Source organism: Colias philodice, chromosome 13 (genome assembly GCF_061535455.1).
Source record: "Colias philodice isolate Cphi_HAF_F1 chromosome 13, ilColPhil1 Martin Lab GWU primary, whole genome shotgun sequence".
Lineage (NCBI taxonomy): Eukaryota > Metazoa > Arthropoda > Insecta > Lepidoptera > Pieridae > Colias > Colias philodice.
Window position 1 is genome coordinate 8,461,467 of NC_143098.1, and position 18,479 is coordinate 8,479,945.

At 34.5% G+C, this 18,479-nt stretch overlaps 1 protein-coding gene across 4 annotated transcripts in view; it reads right to left on the reverse strand.

The window, feature by feature from the left end:
- Nucleotides 1-18,479, reverse strand: part of LOC149483556 (uncharacterized) — a 184,693-nt gene that overhangs the window by 21,263 nt on the left and 144,951 nt on the right. For all 4 annotated transcript variants that reach the window (XM_089702648.1, XM_089702651.1, XM_089702652.1 and 1 more), the window contains 3 exons: nucleotides 16,828-16,996; nucleotides 12,966-13,155; nucleotides 11,803-11,921 (listed from right to left, as the gene is read on the reverse strand). In XM_089702648.1, the coding sequence (XP_089558774.1) occupies nucleotides 11,803-11,921; nucleotides 12,966-13,155; nucleotides 16,828-16,996 (478 nt within the window). The remainder of the gene's footprint in view (nucleotides 1-11,802; nucleotides 11,922-12,965; nucleotides 13,156-16,827; nucleotides 16,997-18,479) is intronic.

The window sequence follows — 18,479 nt, forward strand, 5'->3', positions numbered from 1 at the left end:
CGGCGCGTGCCCGCCCGCCGGCAGTGCCACAATACAAACAAACATACTAAACCTACTTGAGATTCGCTCTTGAAATACAAAAATTGTCGAGATGCGTATTACATTCAGGTGTTTCGTAAGTAGACAGAATATTACAATTTTTGTTAACAAAATGTGTTCACTTTCAGTGTTAATTAACAATTACAATTATTATTAACCATAGGTATAAGAAAATGAATGTATTTAATTTTACTTGCTCGAATAAGACGTTTTATTTATCACTTGGCCTTTGATCTAAACAAATTTCAGCCACAATGTTGTTGAGGTTAAATAGAGAATTACACGAATAAATAATCAATTTATATATTTACTATTTGTATCTCTTTTATAAATTTTAAGTATCATTAACAATTTTGAAGATGAAATTTTATTATTTATTTCTTTCTCACACGAGAAAAAACAATTTTCTAGGTAACGCAGAAGTTACATAACGAGTTTTTGTTGCACTTACCAAGTTCCCAAAAAATTACAATCTTGATTTGAGCCTACCTAGTCGTAAATGACATTAAGATTACGCTTTGCTACTGCGCATAAAACGAAAGACCGAAGCATTTATTTTTTAAGTTTATAAATAATTTTAGCAAAATTCTTAAAATGGCAACTGTATTATTTTTATGTAAAGGAAGAAGAACAATTTCTACAGGTTTCTTATTGCCGTAGTTGTACTTATATTACATGTTTAATAGTTAATAAAGAGTTCTAAATCGAATAGATATAATATTGTTTCCAGACTGACTATCTCGATAAAGTAACTACAAAAATTAAAAAAAAAAAAAAAAACTAATACGGGAATGATTCTAAAGGGAATATGTTACTAGCGCCAGAGGATCAATACGATTTTTACTGTACTCAATAATTGTTAAAATATCATAATTAGTTAGTTAGCTCATTGCTCACACAATTTCACGGGTGAAAATCATAACCCTACTTTCCGCATACTCGTGGTCAAAGCTACAATGCTTGTCAATTAGTAAACAACGGCTCAATTTACAGCAGATAATTCTCAATCAATAGCCGAACAAGTTATCGCAGATTGCAAATAGCACAATAGACTAAAGGCAAATCTGGCCTTTCACCGTGGACCATAGCAATAAAGGGCCATAACTCAATAAACATCACAACCATGGAAACGTTCTAAATGACTGTCATTGGGCCCGCGCTCGGTAATCTGAGAAGCGAACCAGAAATATATTTTATAAATAAATTGAATTGTAGCGATAAGCTTGGTGGGTGGTATCGGTGGGCATTGCTTTTGATTGTTGTAAAATGACTTTCCTTTGTACAATGAGTTTCATTTCCTCGTCTAAATGCGCGGGAATAAAAAGAGACTTGTACGATTTTTAATTTATATAGGTAGGCTTAATAAACAGTTATGTTTACTACCTATTTTGTATAAGCTTTTATTTTTATCTGAGTTTAATTATTGTTTTAGTGTAATTTTGATGCTACTTCAGAGAAAAAATCAAGTTTTACAATGTTTTGCCGCCCACAGTGATTTAAAATCACTCATAGGATTAGGGATTAGAAAATAATATATTACATTGGATATCCAAGAGAACGTATTGTAGTTATTATTATAAAATTATAATGAGCCATATATTTAAGGTTTCTTGAAGCAGAACTAATTTGCACCCATGGATTTAACTCAAAGTATTTTACAATGTCTCCAAACGGCTTCTTAATAAATTCCATTTTACGATTATATATTATTACCTGCGTATCATAAATCTCTAAAAGTATAAACTTTAGATGCAAATTGATTAAATCTCATTAACGTTATCGGACATGATCATCGTGGACTATAATAATCGTGAGCAGGCGTGGGTGTATAAATAGCCTAAGATTATTTTAACAATTTGTTTCCAACGATAGAACGGAGACAGCGGGTTAATAATAATTAAGCTTCGAGATGTGCTACGTAACGAGAACAGAATCCGAATGAAACATCGAAATAACTGCTTGTGTAACTGTAGATGCAAATTCTACCGCTACCATAATTTATCGCACTCGATATATTGTCGCCGATATTTCGCAAGCGACTTATGAAAGCTCTATTATACACGTGCATTTATAAAACCAGTGTTACATATGCATTACTTGCGGCTATTGTTCGATTGAGATGAAATCGTGTCATAATAATGATATTATGTTTGTATTATGCGTTGTGACATGATGATAGGCAATTTTTGTTCCGCACGTTTATGTAATGTATGAGTGTCGATATATCTTATAGTAATAGTAAAAGTACTATTTAAATGCATCGTAGTAAATTAATTAAATACCAATATAATTGGCTTTTACAATATGTCCTGTAATATAATCATGCGATCTCCTTTCATTTACCGATCGTAAGTTAAATGTTTTTACGCCTTCAATTTACATACGGCGCTTCTGATCTCGCCTTATCGGGCCAAATTAATTAAATATCTGTACGCTTTAATTACGTAATCATTTAAATGCTCTATCGATGCGACGGGACAGTGAGGAGTCGTGATATAAGTTCGAGTTAGCGTGGTAAGGCTTTGAATAATGAGTGTAGACTAGATAAACTCGTTACGCTGTCGACAGATGTCACTGCGGGACTCAGACAAATGGTAGTGGTAAAGATTCTTGGACCGGCATTATCTGTCGGTTAAACTAGTTTGTTGTTTTAGTAACTGACCGTACGGAATATATACATCGGCAATCTTCAATTAAGATGCTGCGGAGTTGAATTAAATTGAGATGTATGGGAGGGCGTATAAGACTTTGTATCCTGCAAACTTTGAATTTAAAAATAGCGAGGGAAGGTACATAAAGGTAGAGCGATGAGGAAATAAATTGTCACAGTAGTTCTTTATAATAAAACTTATTTATTTACCCGCAATATTAGTTCGGACAGTATTTAATTTAATACTTGGCAGTTATATATATCACTAATAATGAGGAAATGGAATTCCAGATTACTATATTAAGAATTTATTTGTAGCTTTAAATAATAGAATTATTAATAACACAAGGAAACCAGAACACGATTTAAAATAAGTAAGCCATCAAAATCCAAACTCACAGAGATAAGACGTCACTTGTATATCATTAAAATATAATCCCATAAAGTTGACACCACTATGCATATTGCTATGTCACATGTCAAATTCCCCAACTAACGGGACTCGACTCACTACATTCGACGTTCGTATTTTATAATCTGTGCTCGTAAACTCGGAATGTCTTCAGAGAAGCCAAGGTCGCAGTTTCAGGATGTGCGCTACTACGAAGCAGTTAACGTCGCCAAGTTCGTGGAAAGCTAAGAACAAGTAGTAACTTGTGACGCTATTATTCAGGCCGAGTTATAATAATTGTGTGCCTACGTTTTTAATGGTAAATTCCTTCCTGTGTAACTCAATAATATATTTTTTTTTGAGTTCATCTGTAACCAATATGCTTCAAGTTTTGGTTATCTCTTTCGTTGTTTAAGGAGCCTTCATGGCTATAAATGGCAATAGGCATGGGTAAGAGGTCGGTTTGTATCGTTAATCAGCCATGCCGCTAGAGTCTCTCTCAGTGATATGTCCTCACTCGGTAATTAATAAAAATTACGGCACGTGTAGTAGTATTCCTATTCCTAACGATCATATTAATCGACCAATCTAAGCGAGCCACAATCAAACCACATCAACCTACGTACCTACCAACAATAAATTCATACACTAGCTAATGTACTTTGGCACGCAACTAGCTGTTCTCCAGCGGTTGACATTCCAACATTGAAAGGTCGCAAACTGGTTCACGCGCCGTCATTAAACTAGATGGCGCTGCAACCAACATTACCATCTGCAGATTACACTCCATTACGGGCAGCACGCGTACGGTTTCCGTTGAAAGCGGCCCCGGTAATTTCTGGCGTCGATTGAAGAGTGGCGTGAAATGGTGTAATGCGTCGGTACGTTTTGTCGGCTCTGATTGATTTCGCATCGGGACGCGATTTTCGATCTGTTGCGATATGCTTTTCAGTTTTCGCTCGTAGATGTTATGTATGATGCCATGTAACATTGAACATGCACCTTTAGTTACAACTGCCTTTGATTTTGCGTAATTTTATGAATTCTAGATATTCAGTTCTGTGACGGTTTTATTATTAAATACTTTTTGGTTTCTACAAATAATACTACATGTCAATTCCTTTTCCACAATGCAAAACCGTAGTCAGGTACCAGGCGACCATAACGATTCAGTAAGTAGTAGTGATATTGGCAATTTTCTTGAATTACCACTGAAGCCAATACTCTACGCTCCTACGTGTCTTTATTGACATCTGGAGATGCAATTTTAAAGTACGAGGCATTTTAAATTCAAATTACAATGGTATAAACTAAAATTTATCAAATTGTGTACGTTTTTGCAAATAACTTTATTACTAGAATTGAATGAAACAAATTCACAAAATCTATTCATAAACGTATGTGTGTACTGTCATTATAAACAACATGGCGTCTAGCACATACTATATAAACAAGCAGGTCGGGTGCACATTGACCGTAGAGTATAAATGAGAGTCATAGATAAAATCGTAAGGCCTGCTCCCGGCTGCTATCGGTGCATCTAGACATCTCTATTTAAATTGCCGATCGAAATTAAATGGTTCCACGCTAAATTAAAGCTCGCCCGTTAAGGATATAAATTCGTGTGCGGTTCTCTGATCTATCTATGGTCTAAGTTATTTAGGTACCCATACACCATGCACATATCGTTGGTTGATTTTATTTGAATTCGTCATGTGATCAGAGTTATGCAGCGAAATTACATCAATAGACAATAATATTTGGAATTATTGTAAAATAATTTCCTTTCCTTCCTCCTTCTTTATTTAATTAACTTAGAATATGATTGTTATTTGAAATGTTAAGAAAAGAGATGAAATAAAATAAAATTTAGAATAAAACAGAATTTAGAAGAGTAAATTGTACTAATTTTGATATTATTGGTTATGATATGGAAAGAGAAATACATACAGAAACATAGGCATTACGTTTGAACCTTTATCTACGAATACGAGAAAACAACATAAATTCAACGTTAATCAATTAACGACCAGTCCTATCAATTTTTATTAGCATAGTAGTTATTTCCTAATGCGAGTGAGTCCGGATAATAGGATCTAGTTTCAAAACGATGGCCTGCTAATGTCATCTTACAAGTGCGGACCGGTTAATTGAGAAAGTCGATACCATTTGCTTTGCGAAATACCATGATAATATATTATGTAGTTTCTATAGCCCTGTATCAATGATACCCATCATAAAAAGTGGTCCATTGAGAATAATAAATTACTAATGTTAAAGAATTACATTACGTAGAGCTTGGAAAATTAATTAAAGATGCAACGTAACAACATTGTTGCAACGTAATAACAAAAAGAAAATCGTAGCAAAAGACTTTTACGTACAAGTTAGACGTTAATTTTTATAAATATCATTCCACCAATTAAAAATATTTATCATGGTCATGGTCATTAAATAGCGATAGTTATAAATACATACAATTTGCATCTCACGATTCGAGCGTTAGAACGAAAGCAGCTGTAAGTAGCCAGTGATAAACAACGCGTGATACAAACATAAACTTACAAAGTAATCGACATTATGACCGCATTTGTTTGTGGGGAAATTAAAGTATACATTTGATGTCATTCAAAGGCAAATGTTTCTATTAAAAGTGAGAAGAGTAAGTAGTTTACCTTATAAGTTAAAGTACGAGATATTTAAACTTTCGGAATCTTATTCCGAAGAGATTTATGGTAACTATCTTGATAAGGACGCTATGAAGATTTTTATGCGGCATTTTTAGTATTACGCACCAATTTATATAATGTATGTCGAGACGGACATACATTAAAATTGTAGAATACGCGACAAAACGAGGCGTACTTATATAATAAATTTATAGCGTAGCGTGATGAAACTTAATGAAAACGACCGCAACTAACATACAAAAGTGAAACCAGATTTATCTCCGCGAAACACATGCTCGAGATGACCCGTGACCATTCTCATTTCATGACTTCAAATCATAACAATGTGTCCGTTTAGTGGTCACGATAGACTGGTCATTATAGTAATTACATATCAACACAAACCGACCAACTATAAACCCAACATAGCCCAACCTTTGATCCTATACATAAAGTAATAAGGTAGGAATTGGTGATGCTAGACATTTGTTCCTACACTCAAAAGTTTGTTAATCGTTTAACAATAGTTGAGCTTTTGCCAGTCGTGTATAGCTTGAGGTAATGACGTGTTTGTATGCTGTTTGTTTTTAATATTGGGCAGAGATTTGACTGATCTCAAATTATAGGGATTGTTGCCGTGTGTGGCATTTAAATTGGACTCAAACGTGACTGCAGTCATGAATTGATAGATTGACTGTTTCAACCTATTTATTATAATGCACGATTATGAATAAAAGTTTAGCCTTAAGCTAGAGTTTATTTGAATTAATTTCACTATCATAACTAGGCAATTGAAGAAGTTAATAATCGTAATTTTATAACGCTCCTATTAAATTATGAAAATGAAAGTGGATCCTATCCTATAGCTGTAAGTAAGTAATTATTGTTTATTTGTGCTATGAGCGCATCTTTATGACTACATCTTCTCGTTAATGAATTTCCTTCTATTATTATAAATCTTATACATATTTTTGTCAAATTAAGAACAAAATTTCACGACCCAAAACAACTAAACATTAATCACATGAACACACGTTTAGAACCAAAATTGCGTATGTTAAATCACTGTAAGATAATCGTCGGTCGTTCTCGTGATCTCCATCGAATAGTTTTACATTAATTCAGTTAATTGCGACGCAATTACGATAGCTCCCATTTATCTTCACACCTGCAAGGCTCTATGCAATTTAGAAAATGTATTGACGGGTGATTGACGACACTCGCATACCTATTTTATAAAGCATGGATTGGCGATGGTGGTTTGAGCAACTCATTGAAGAAGGAATTTTAAAAAGGAATTAAAACATGGTAGTTTTGCTTACGCTTCTTTGTATTAGACCTAATGTTGTTATAAGCAGAATGTAGGTTGGTAAACACATTATACAGGACTTTCTAAAAAAAAACTATAACAAACTAAGCGCATTCTTAGCAAGCAAGCTCTGCACATCTGATCACAGATACACAAGTATCAAGATCTTTGTCATTACATCCCCATACAGCATACGTTCTACATGCCATAATGTAAACAATATACAGCCCTAAATACTTATTCATCAAAGTGCTTCAATACAAAACAATTACCTTTACCTCATCTCCACTATATTGCGAGCAATTAGCGCTACTTCAATAACACGTCGCTATAGACCTTTCACGCGGTTACCAACAAATTATCCCGAATGTGTCGCGGTCGATCTCAGCAATTTAATTTATACGCTTCATATTGAGCACATATTGGGATAATTTATATAAATCGCACGTTGCGACAGGAGAGATCACGAGTGCACGAGCATCTGTATGCAGTGACGGATTGGAGGCACGATAAATGCTTTTTACGCTTATCCTGTATGAATATAATATAAAATGCATTACTTAAGAATGAATTAGACAGTCTAGATGAGATGTTTTAACGTACATAGTAGGAGGATTTTGTCTTTTTGTTTTTTGATTTTTCACCTCCGGCACCATAAACTAGTCGGGTTAACGTTAAACACACACAGAAATTAGTCTATTTTAGTACCAGTTTCTGCTTATAAAATATTCAGACAATCTTTATTGATATTTATAATATGCAGACCATACAGTTCTTATGCTTTATGGTTCTATGATACGACTCTGTCAAAGCTGTATAGCGACAATGGGTACGCAATTAGGATTACGTGAATCTGGGACGTGTATCAGATATTTATGCAAGGCATTTTAGTATTTACGACCATTAAATATGGGTTGTAGTAGCTGAGAGTTATCAATTTCGGTCCGTGAATGTTTATAAAGACCATAGCTGTTTGTCACAACTGTCCATCTTGTCTTAGTTGTAAAGATATAATGCTCATGCTACGAAATTGCGATGATGTAAACCGATTCATGCTTTAGATAACTAAATTATTTTACTTCTGGATTTTTACGTATAAACACATAAATTACATTTTTAAATTTATGTATCTGTCACTTTGGAACGTTAGTTCTACAGATAAAAAAGCCATTGACTGGCTAATTTAATTGCATAATATTGTAATAAAGTGTTTTCGCTGATGTCGCGAGTAATTATTAGAGTCTTGATTTTTACATTACCCCAGTGACATTTATGATAAAATTATGTTCATTTTCGAAAAATGAAACCACATGAAATTCGAAATCATACTTACCTATTAAGTTTAACGCGACGTTAAAGTCGAAACTCACTTCGTAGACATAATAAAGCAACTTGTCAATGAATCGGAAATTAATCTAAATTTATATGGGACGGCGTGAATTGAATATTATTTAACAATACGGCTCACGAACGCTTGTGCAAGTGATTCTGGTTTGACAACGATGAATGGGCCAAATCTTAGCTAGGGTCAGGTCAGATGGAATCACGATTTTCGGTGAAAAATTACCGTGCTATTGAGCTGCTTTAGTAGATAGCAGATGTTCACGATTTAGCAGCACGTAATTAATCATATTCTATATAGATTAACAATTATATTACACAATAAAATTTCAATTTGTGTATTGCTTCAACCGTGAGACTCGGTACTTAATTCTGATATGTATTACGAATAACAGTTAAATAATACTTTTGTTAGATCATCGTCAACCAGTACTTAACCGGCTTAAAGGAATAAAACATTTTCAAATATAAATCTCAGTGTCTTAGCACCTATCAGATCCTTTGAAACGCCGAGTCTAGTATCATCAAACAAAATGTCTAGGCATCATCGCTAAGATTTTACGACTCATAATAACCAACCGCGATCTCTAATACGCCAATAGCACATTAATCATTTAAATGCTTGTAAAGTGTTTATTAACTGACTAACAATTAATAACGCGGACCGCTATACTGCGATTTGCGGATATAAATCACGGTGTAATGTGATACCCGCGCTGGTAGCACAGTAGTTATCGAGAAATAAACATGGCGCTTGCTGTTGCCTGCCTATTATAATAATTAGATAGAAATTATCATACTAAATTTATTTATTGTGAATTTTAATACTTGATGCGCTTGAGTGTACAAGTTTTATAGAGCATCAGAGTCTATAAATTTTGAATTTTTAATGCAAAATCCTAAATAGTACGATGCCACCTAACGTTATTTCATAAAACGATAACGTTACTTCCATGCAAAGCATAAATCCTGTTCTTTCGTAAATCATAGTTACGAAAGAACAGGATTTTCTCTACTAATATATATATAGAAGATTTCCTAAATCAATTCCTCATATATTTTCAAATCTCAATTTTCACACGATATTTCAAAACAGCTTGCCCAACATTTCTCCGCTACACTATATAACATTGCAGACACGTTGGAGCAATTTTTAAGTCCTTGCTCAGGTTCCCACGCCGTTCCGCATTGCCAGTTGCCACACTTACAAAATATGTGCTGTGCAAACAGTTTTGCGTTGCGCAACCTTTCAAAAGCTTACTACATATATACCTCCCATTCCCTCTTCCCTTTCACCGCAACCCTTTTTAGAATTAATTAGCGACTTTGCAACTAGTTCTTGTCTTTAGTCAATCAAGAGATCCTTGATTGATTTGTTGACTCTCTCTATATGGGTTTGCGTGAACGCCAAACACAAATCACGTATACGGTCTGTTAATCGGTTCAATAAACCCCTATCCCCGCTTTCTTCGCCTATTTAGTGTGCATCCAGCGATTATTTATTAGGAAGAGCAGAAAGGAACAATTAACTAGGTACTCGCAATGTAATAAATATTATCTAAATACACTGATATTACATTGACTTTTGTAAAATATGAAATTTGAGTTCTTCTGTAATGAGATTATTATGTAAGGTACTTAATAAATCAGCAATTATTTATCCATTAATTAAAAGTGCATTGAAAAGACTATGTAACGGAGGATAGAACGCAAGGTACTCTCGCGCTGCTCTTCATCAACACAGTTTACGACTAACCACACTGAAGCCAGGATAGTCCTCCATTAAATAAGTTGTTTATCGTTGCCTTGCGATACACGAGGGCTCGATTCAGAAGTGTAAATCAGGTAAAGCCGTGCCCGAGCATTGTGTAAACTTTATAATGGTCAATTTCACGTCACGCCGCAATGTTATGTCAAAAGACATACTTGTTGCAAATTGCACGTGACAAATGCTATGCTGGTTCAAATGTACTTGCGAAAACATGCATTTTCGACAACTATTTGAAGCTTGAATGTATTTAAATGTGTATTCAGAAATTATGTGCAAGAAGTGGTACTACTTGCTGAACAATGTATGCAAAATACCCCAGAGGTACGCAAAATCAACGGAATCGAATCAATTTATCGAGTGCATAGTTGAAATATTTGAGAGACAAATAATTAATTATTACCGTTATCAATTCTACGCTAATATAGACACTGAAAATGTAAATAGATGCAGAAGATTGTTGCTTAGACAAATCGCTCTAGAGCAAAGCAATTTCGATATCAGTATTACAAAATAGACAATATAAAAGTAACATCAAAGACAATGTAGCGGCCGTGTGCGCCACAAAATACATTTTATCTTACATTTACGGCTACATTAAGGTAACAGAACGTGCAATCGTAAACTCATAATTTAATGCGCCATACGTGTAATTTGTAAGTGCTCTTAAAGAGTATTTATCTACGGGATGACTCGAATGTTCCGGCATCCGATCGCCAATAAAATAGCTTGAGATCGAAGCGAGGACGCAACGTATAATATCATTAGAAGCATGGACCACAGCGTTTCCTTTACGACCCGTATTCGTTAAACGGGATACGAGAGGATCGAACCATTAATATTTTGTTTTGTAACAGTGGAAAGATCATGTTATATTGTTATTGGTTTACTCGGTAATTGCAATCATTTTACGGGGAATTTCAATTTCTACGAATTAAATTTATAGGTATTCCAGTATCATTAGATAATTAATATATTGTTTGTAGGCTATTCTTTATGTTACAATATCAACCTGTATTAATCAGGTTACGTATTTATTAATACAAAGTGTATAATTGTAACAAAATATACTCTGATTACGATATATCATTATCACTAATTGACTTGAGAGAGTTTTTGTAAGTATTTTCACACGTTTATTTATTTTATATCATTTCGATTTCATTTGACTGACAAAGCGTTTTATCGCAAGTGTTATGGATTGTTATGATTTGTATAATATCACTGTGTAGTTTCGTTAGTTTGCTATTGATCGGTAGCTGATGGCTTATTAACGTCTATCCAAACTTCATTTGTAACTGAGTATTTTGATGCTTATTATTTGGAGTTATTATAAGCATAGTATTAGTTTCGCAGATGCGATGTTTTTTCACTAGAGAACGGTAATATTCAGACGGTTATTTTGATAGATATTTTTCTCCAGTGCAATAATTTATTTTTGCTTACAATTCACAGCCAAACACTTCTTGAATCATGATTTTGATTAGCTTAATTTTGTTGATGCCACGCGTGCCTACTACCCTTGCCACGCGGGCCAATCTTGAACCTGGCTAGAAACCCACAAACAAGGTACAATAAACTTTTCTCATGTCAACGACCTCATAGTACCTTCTTCATACAAAAACGATAACTTACCGGCGCGTACTCAGCGCAAATGTCGATCGAGCCAACAAAGTCGCACACGTCGTCGACGGACCAAGCGGAAACGCGCGCACGCGCCTCCGCGCACAGGCAGTCGCGGGTTTCACTCCGATCTACATGAATAAATCATACATGAATTAACTTTTTCAATACATTCATGTCAATTGAATAATGCATCGGGCGCAGTGACGCGTGTTGATTTTAATTGCCGCTGTGCAGTTACAATTGATTAATTGATAAGGCGCGTTCGCGTGCGGATCATTCTTTTTTATTTCATTTTTTGCAGACGCTCTATACAGGTCTAGATGTAACGTAAACATAAAACGTTACTCCGTTTTAAGGTGAAGGTGATGTCACTTTGTTCATTGTCACACTGTGATATAATTTTGTTTAGAAACATCGCTCGAGATACTCTCAAGGTTGTTTCGTCATGAGAAGGCTATAATTCAAGATCGAATTGTTTAATCGTGGTGATCAAATTCAATGTAATATAACTTAAGGTTGTTTTAAACAATTGATATGGACCACATTTTAAGTGAAATTCAACTCAAGAGCTGAACGACTCTCGCCTCACATATTATATAGCAACAAACAGAGGGATTAAGCGAATTATACTTTCTTAATGAGTATGAAGTCCATTTAACAGTATTAGTAATCCAAAAAAGAATCAGTACAGAATATATTAAACAATAATTCCATATCTCTACTTAGCCGATTTCACTTCTAACTGACGAAGAGATAAATCAAATACTTCCTCGGAATAATTTCAGACCTAAGAGTTGTTTTGTTTATTCGTCTCTTCCCTAATGCAGTTTTTTTGTCATCACCATCACGGACATAATCTTCAGAATCTTTCTTAAATACTTATCATTAAATAACTACACTTCATTTGATCCTGTACGAGGCAATCCCCGTTCTATAGGGCCAGAAATGAGTAGGTAAACTAATCGTATTACATTCTAGCTTTTCGCCCGCTTTGTTTTAAACCTAATATATACACTTAAACCTTCCGCTTGAATCACTCTATCTGTTAAAAAAACTACATCAAAATTAGTTGTGTAGTTTTAAAGATCTAAGCAAACATAGTATACAGACATTAGGACAGATGCAGGAAGCGACTTTGCTTTATACTTTGTAGTGATCAGTTACCAACTCACCTTCATTCGACACCCTGTCCCTATCGTCATCACTCCTCGTGCTGGGACTGGCGGAGAGTCGCGCCCTCTTCGCCGCGCTCTCTCCCGCCGCGGAGAGATCTAGCGGAGAGTGTTCCGGCGCCGAGCCGACACCGACGCGTTTCCGACGCGATCGGCCCGTGCGACTCACCCGCGATATCGCTAGTAATGTCTGTGGAAGATGGGACTTATTTAGATAAGGCTATATGAGGGGTATACGTTTCAATTAGTGTAACTTGTTTGCTGTAATTTTTAAAATTATATTTATATTCAAAACAATAGCGAAGCTTAGTAAAAGTTTTAAAGATACTAAAAATTGGCTTATTCAAAGAATAAGATTAAAGAAACAATATTATCTAAATACCATATAAAATACAGTACCTCTTTGTAGCATAATGCAAAACAAAACTGTACTTTGTTGTTACTCTGCTTATTATATTAATAACGCATACAAAATCAGTTACGGTACTACCCATGTAATTATAACAATATTCCGAGCTATTAAACACGATATTCAGGCTTAAGGCTTTAATTTATCTATAATATAATGATTATTATTCTTCCATTTGACTGACTAATAAAATTTACAACCGTTGTACTTTTAAAGTATCTGCATTGTGACAGAATACGGAACTTTGTTGCGAAACAGTCAGTTACGATTAGACAGTTGGAACTTGAAAGCTTGAAATTTGCTCGACATAAATAGTCCTTGTAATATTTAAATCAAAGTAGATTTGGGATAATTTATAAAATGGTACTTAAGTTTATTCTCAGTTATCCGTTTTAGTGTAAAGTAAAAACATTCAGAATAATGTTAAGCTGCACTTAATTATTTAAATATATTACGGTTATTGTGAATATGTAAGAAAAAGTTACTTCCAAATTCAACTGTAAAATGTGCACCCAAAAGATTTCAACGCACGCATTCCGATTCAAAGCACGACAGTCATATTTTTCGAGTTAATTTATGACCATGTCCCGTCCACAACAATCGCCCGCCATGACATTTAGAAACTCAATTACTGGTAGCCGGTCAGGTTGTGGCAGTGTTAAGCAAACATGAAAGAATGGGCCATTATCTGATTGAGACCACTCGCTCATAAGTGGCCGGCATTCATCATAATAATGCTCGACGTCGTCACGCTAGCCGCCCGCGGGTCAAATTGCAATCTATCTTTTTAATTGCTGTAAGGTAAAAAAGGTGTTCTCATTCTAGATAAAGTTTCGAGGCGCGCGCGCGATTCGAGCACGTAGCAGCACGCGCGGGCAATTTTCGTTAGGGCTGCCAACTTATATCTTCTCTAAAAAGTTTGTCTGTATTAATTGGCTCCTTATCAAATGCGATATTTAATGTTTCATTGGTCATCGTATGTAATTTTATTGCTTTAGGTGTATAGCTGTATATCTAAGCGTTATAAGTAAAAGCTCTATTTTCTAGACTTTTATTTCTTCGCAACCATTTTGTACTTGGGATCATAGAGTTTTACATTTTGCAAGATACCTTTTGTTTAGCTATCTTCGCCAGCCCTATCGTCCGCACGAGCCGCAGTCATCTCACGACTTATTTCCGCGCTCCCGTTTCTCTTCACAGGTGAGAATAAATTCTATAAATTTATAGTTTAAGGGCACAAAGAGAAATGTAACAAATCATGTTAATATCGCGCTATCAGATAGCCGCGATACCAAAATTAGAAAGTAAACAGTGCAATTCATGGATCGCAATCTAAATTACACCGAAGCAGCTGAACTTCAACCGAAGTACGTTTATTTTCTTAGAAAGTTGAAATCCAATAAGTGCAAAAATCGCATACTGCAATTCGCGTGCCTCTTACTCGTTTGTTATAGCCGGCCAAGCGCGTGTCGATCGTGCACATTAGAGAGATCCGTATAATTATTATTTTACTTCATCGATTAAAAATGTTGTACGGTGTGATCTGTGACGCAAGGCCACTTAAGGGAATAGAATAAAGGGTTTTGTAATGCAATTATATTGTGTTGATTAATAAAATGGTTACAATTTCAAGTCGTTGTCTCGTTTCATTGTTCTTGTTGTCAATATCAGAATTGGCAAATAGCTAGCCAAAGCAACGTATCCAATCCCTAACTACAAAAACCCATGGTTTCAATGGTCTTTTAGGTCTTTTTTTAAGAAGTCTAAAAGAACCACAAGTCGGGCGCGCCGATTTCACATGGCGGACGTATCGCGCGCTCTCGGCGCGTGCTGGGGCCAATTAGTGCAGCTCCAGTTAGCTCCAGCGAGAGGAGATGCTTCGGTGCACGCGCCGGGGGCGGGGCGGATATACCCCGCTTAGGGTTGTCGATGGGGAGAACAAATTCGATGATTGAGCTATGTTTCACCTTTACCTGTTGCTAAAGGTGCTTATTTCCTATCTATATGGTTGTACAGGACTGCTTTATGCTACATAATTAAGCTTAAACAGGGTATCAGAAAACATTGCATCAAAGATGAAGAGTTTCGATCTATCAAGGGAAATGTGCGAGAAATTACATTTTCAAAAGTAGAGTTAATTTTTAATTACATTATTACTCACTATTCTTTGAGCTGCAACGGTTCTTTTACAATTTGTATTATAACTAAAACCAGGTTATTGTAGTTTTTCATTTATCCAACTACGATTGACTGTAGTATTATCACATGGCAGCCCTAGCGTTTCTGCGCAGGCACTAACAACCGCCACACTTCACACTATCTTATCTTCACCACCGAAGGAAGTGTAAAGGTCGGCGAGCTTATCATACATAATTACCTCAATTAATAGCTCAAAGGAAGCACGCTACACTCGCGTTATGATTTCATAGATCCCCGAATTAACATAAATTAACTACGTCTAATAAAGATCTTAGAGATAGTCGCGTGGGCATTATACAAAGAGGTTTTAATCATAGCCGTGAACTATGGAACGGTGAACAGGTACAATTAGATCTGGAAGGTCAGTGCGCACAGAATTTATTATCATTAATGAATTTTAAAGACGCGATTATGAAATGAGAAATCAGCTAAGCGTAAATTATTTCATAGGGGCACTGGCATTGCTGTTACCAATGTGCATTACGTTAGAGGAAATTGTAAAACAATGTTTTTATATTTTTAATAATACTCTCAAAAAGGTTTAATTTCGTAATGTTACGCTTTGAACAAGGCTATAATTGAAGCTTGATTATAATGTATTTCGAAATATAAATCGTACAATATAATGTTCTTTAAATAACATTTCAACGTGAGTAAGAGAAGTGAAATTTAATATCTGTGTGTAACTGCGCAAAAGTAGACAAATTTCTATGTTCTGTTCGAATCAAATAGTACAAATGAATATTTTAATGTCGATAAATAATTGCAAATAACTGCAGAAACAGAAATCGAACTGTCAATTAATTTTGACTTGTCAATTATTGTTTAACTGAATTGCAAAATTCTCTTGCACTGTTTTTGTTATTTGCTATAAATGACATTTAACAATTTATTGCAGGTCGAATAATAATATTCACTTTGTATAAGAAAGTTAATAAATCTTGTGGGAAACAAAAATGCTTTTATTTATAGATAGGTATTATTATCATTTGTATATTTGTGTTTATACTTTATTGCACTGTTTGAGACTTAAAAATTGCTTTTTTTTTCAAATTATATAACTCTTATTTTTCTATTATGAAATTTATTTCTACTCCAAAACAACATAAATTACAACACACATTACACATCTGTCATCATTCTTTAAATTCAGTAAGAATACCTAGTTTTAAAGACATACACTAATTTCCAATTATAAAACTTTTTTAAAACATGCAATATGCAATATACAAACTATTAAAAACATAACAATACCTTAGTAGCGCTCATATCCATCATGACAGGGAAGGCGGGCAGCCTGGGCGGTCCGCCCTGCTGCTGCGCGAGCTTCGCAAACAGGCCGCCTACGGGCGTGTCGCTGACGTCGCTCTGGGGGAGCGGCGCGCGCGGCTCCAGACCGAAGCCGTTCACGCGGTGGAAGTAACTAGAACAAATACGATTATTAAGTATAAAAAATCTATTTATTTAACACTTCAATACAGTAGTACATACAGGGAAGCTTATAACTACTTACAGAAAATGAAGCCGTAGCCGTTAGCCGTATGGTAAGGACGATCTTAATGTCGAAGTGAAATGTGGTGAAATAAGGTACATTGATATTGTATAGAAAAAGAGAAGTAGACAGAGAGCTTATTACAGTACCATTTAACAATGTTAATATGTATTTATTACGATCATGTCGTTTTAATTTATTTCGTAAATAAATTTTTTTGAAGATCCACTCTAATTTTGTGATGCTTAAAATTACTAGTTATTGTAGTAGACGGTTTCTTTTACATCATCCATCACTATTTTAAGGATACATAATTTGTAAAATATCATTTAATTCACCCAGTCAAACCTCGAAATGCCGGAAAATAATACCAATACTAGTTTTTATAAAAAATAACGGTGAATACCTACCGTTAATTTATTGGTCACACATCAAGCGTATTGTTTACTTAGTTCTCGTATTTTTCTTGATCTATAAAAGGCAACTTACACAAAAACCTGATGATTTATATCTATTAGTACACGACTTAAATTATACTTCATGATCTATTTATAATAAATATAGCAGCTACTATGAGATTTCTGTTATTATTTAACTTATGTTGATGCATTTTTTTTAATTCTGTTATCTGACTACACTACTACTATGACAAGATATCAAAGCAGTGTCATAAATATATAAAACAGTATTATGCAAATATCTTTATACCGTTTGACTTTTAGCTAAAGCGTATCAATTGAGTCACCACATTTTGTTATTTCTTTTGTAGTCTCGCATTATTTATACCAATCCTTCACCTTTTTAAGCAATCAAGATAACCTAAAGCCCAACATTAAAAGATTATGAACAAAATATCAAAACGCAAGTTGCATGATGCATCTAAACTTAATTTGCATTCAAGGAAAGACTGTAACCTTTAACACCGAGCAAATAATATGAAGTGCTACATTGCAGGCAAGTGTATGTTAGAATATTATTACAACCTGCGTGTGATTATCTTTATACCTAATGGCTAATATATTTCATTTAAACACATAATAGTTATTACATGCATGATTTAATTTACCTCTTCATTTTAATTTTCAAATATGAAATGAAGTTCTTGCGTGTAAAAATTCTAATTCCAACATCAGACTATACATAGCCCCTAACGTATTCTATCGCAGTAATATAAAATACAGTGTAATTTTTTATTTTTAATGCCCCACTCATAATATCACATAGATTTTGCTAGTATTGTTTGTTTTAATGTGTGATTTCGCAAGAATTTATAGCAACTATAACTAGGTATGTCGGAAGTCACAAAGACATATGAATCTTAGTAAATACATATCACAAAAACGAAACTTAAATATTATAATGTTCAAAAGAAAGATATAATTTATCCTAATTTACATTCAACATAACCTAAATA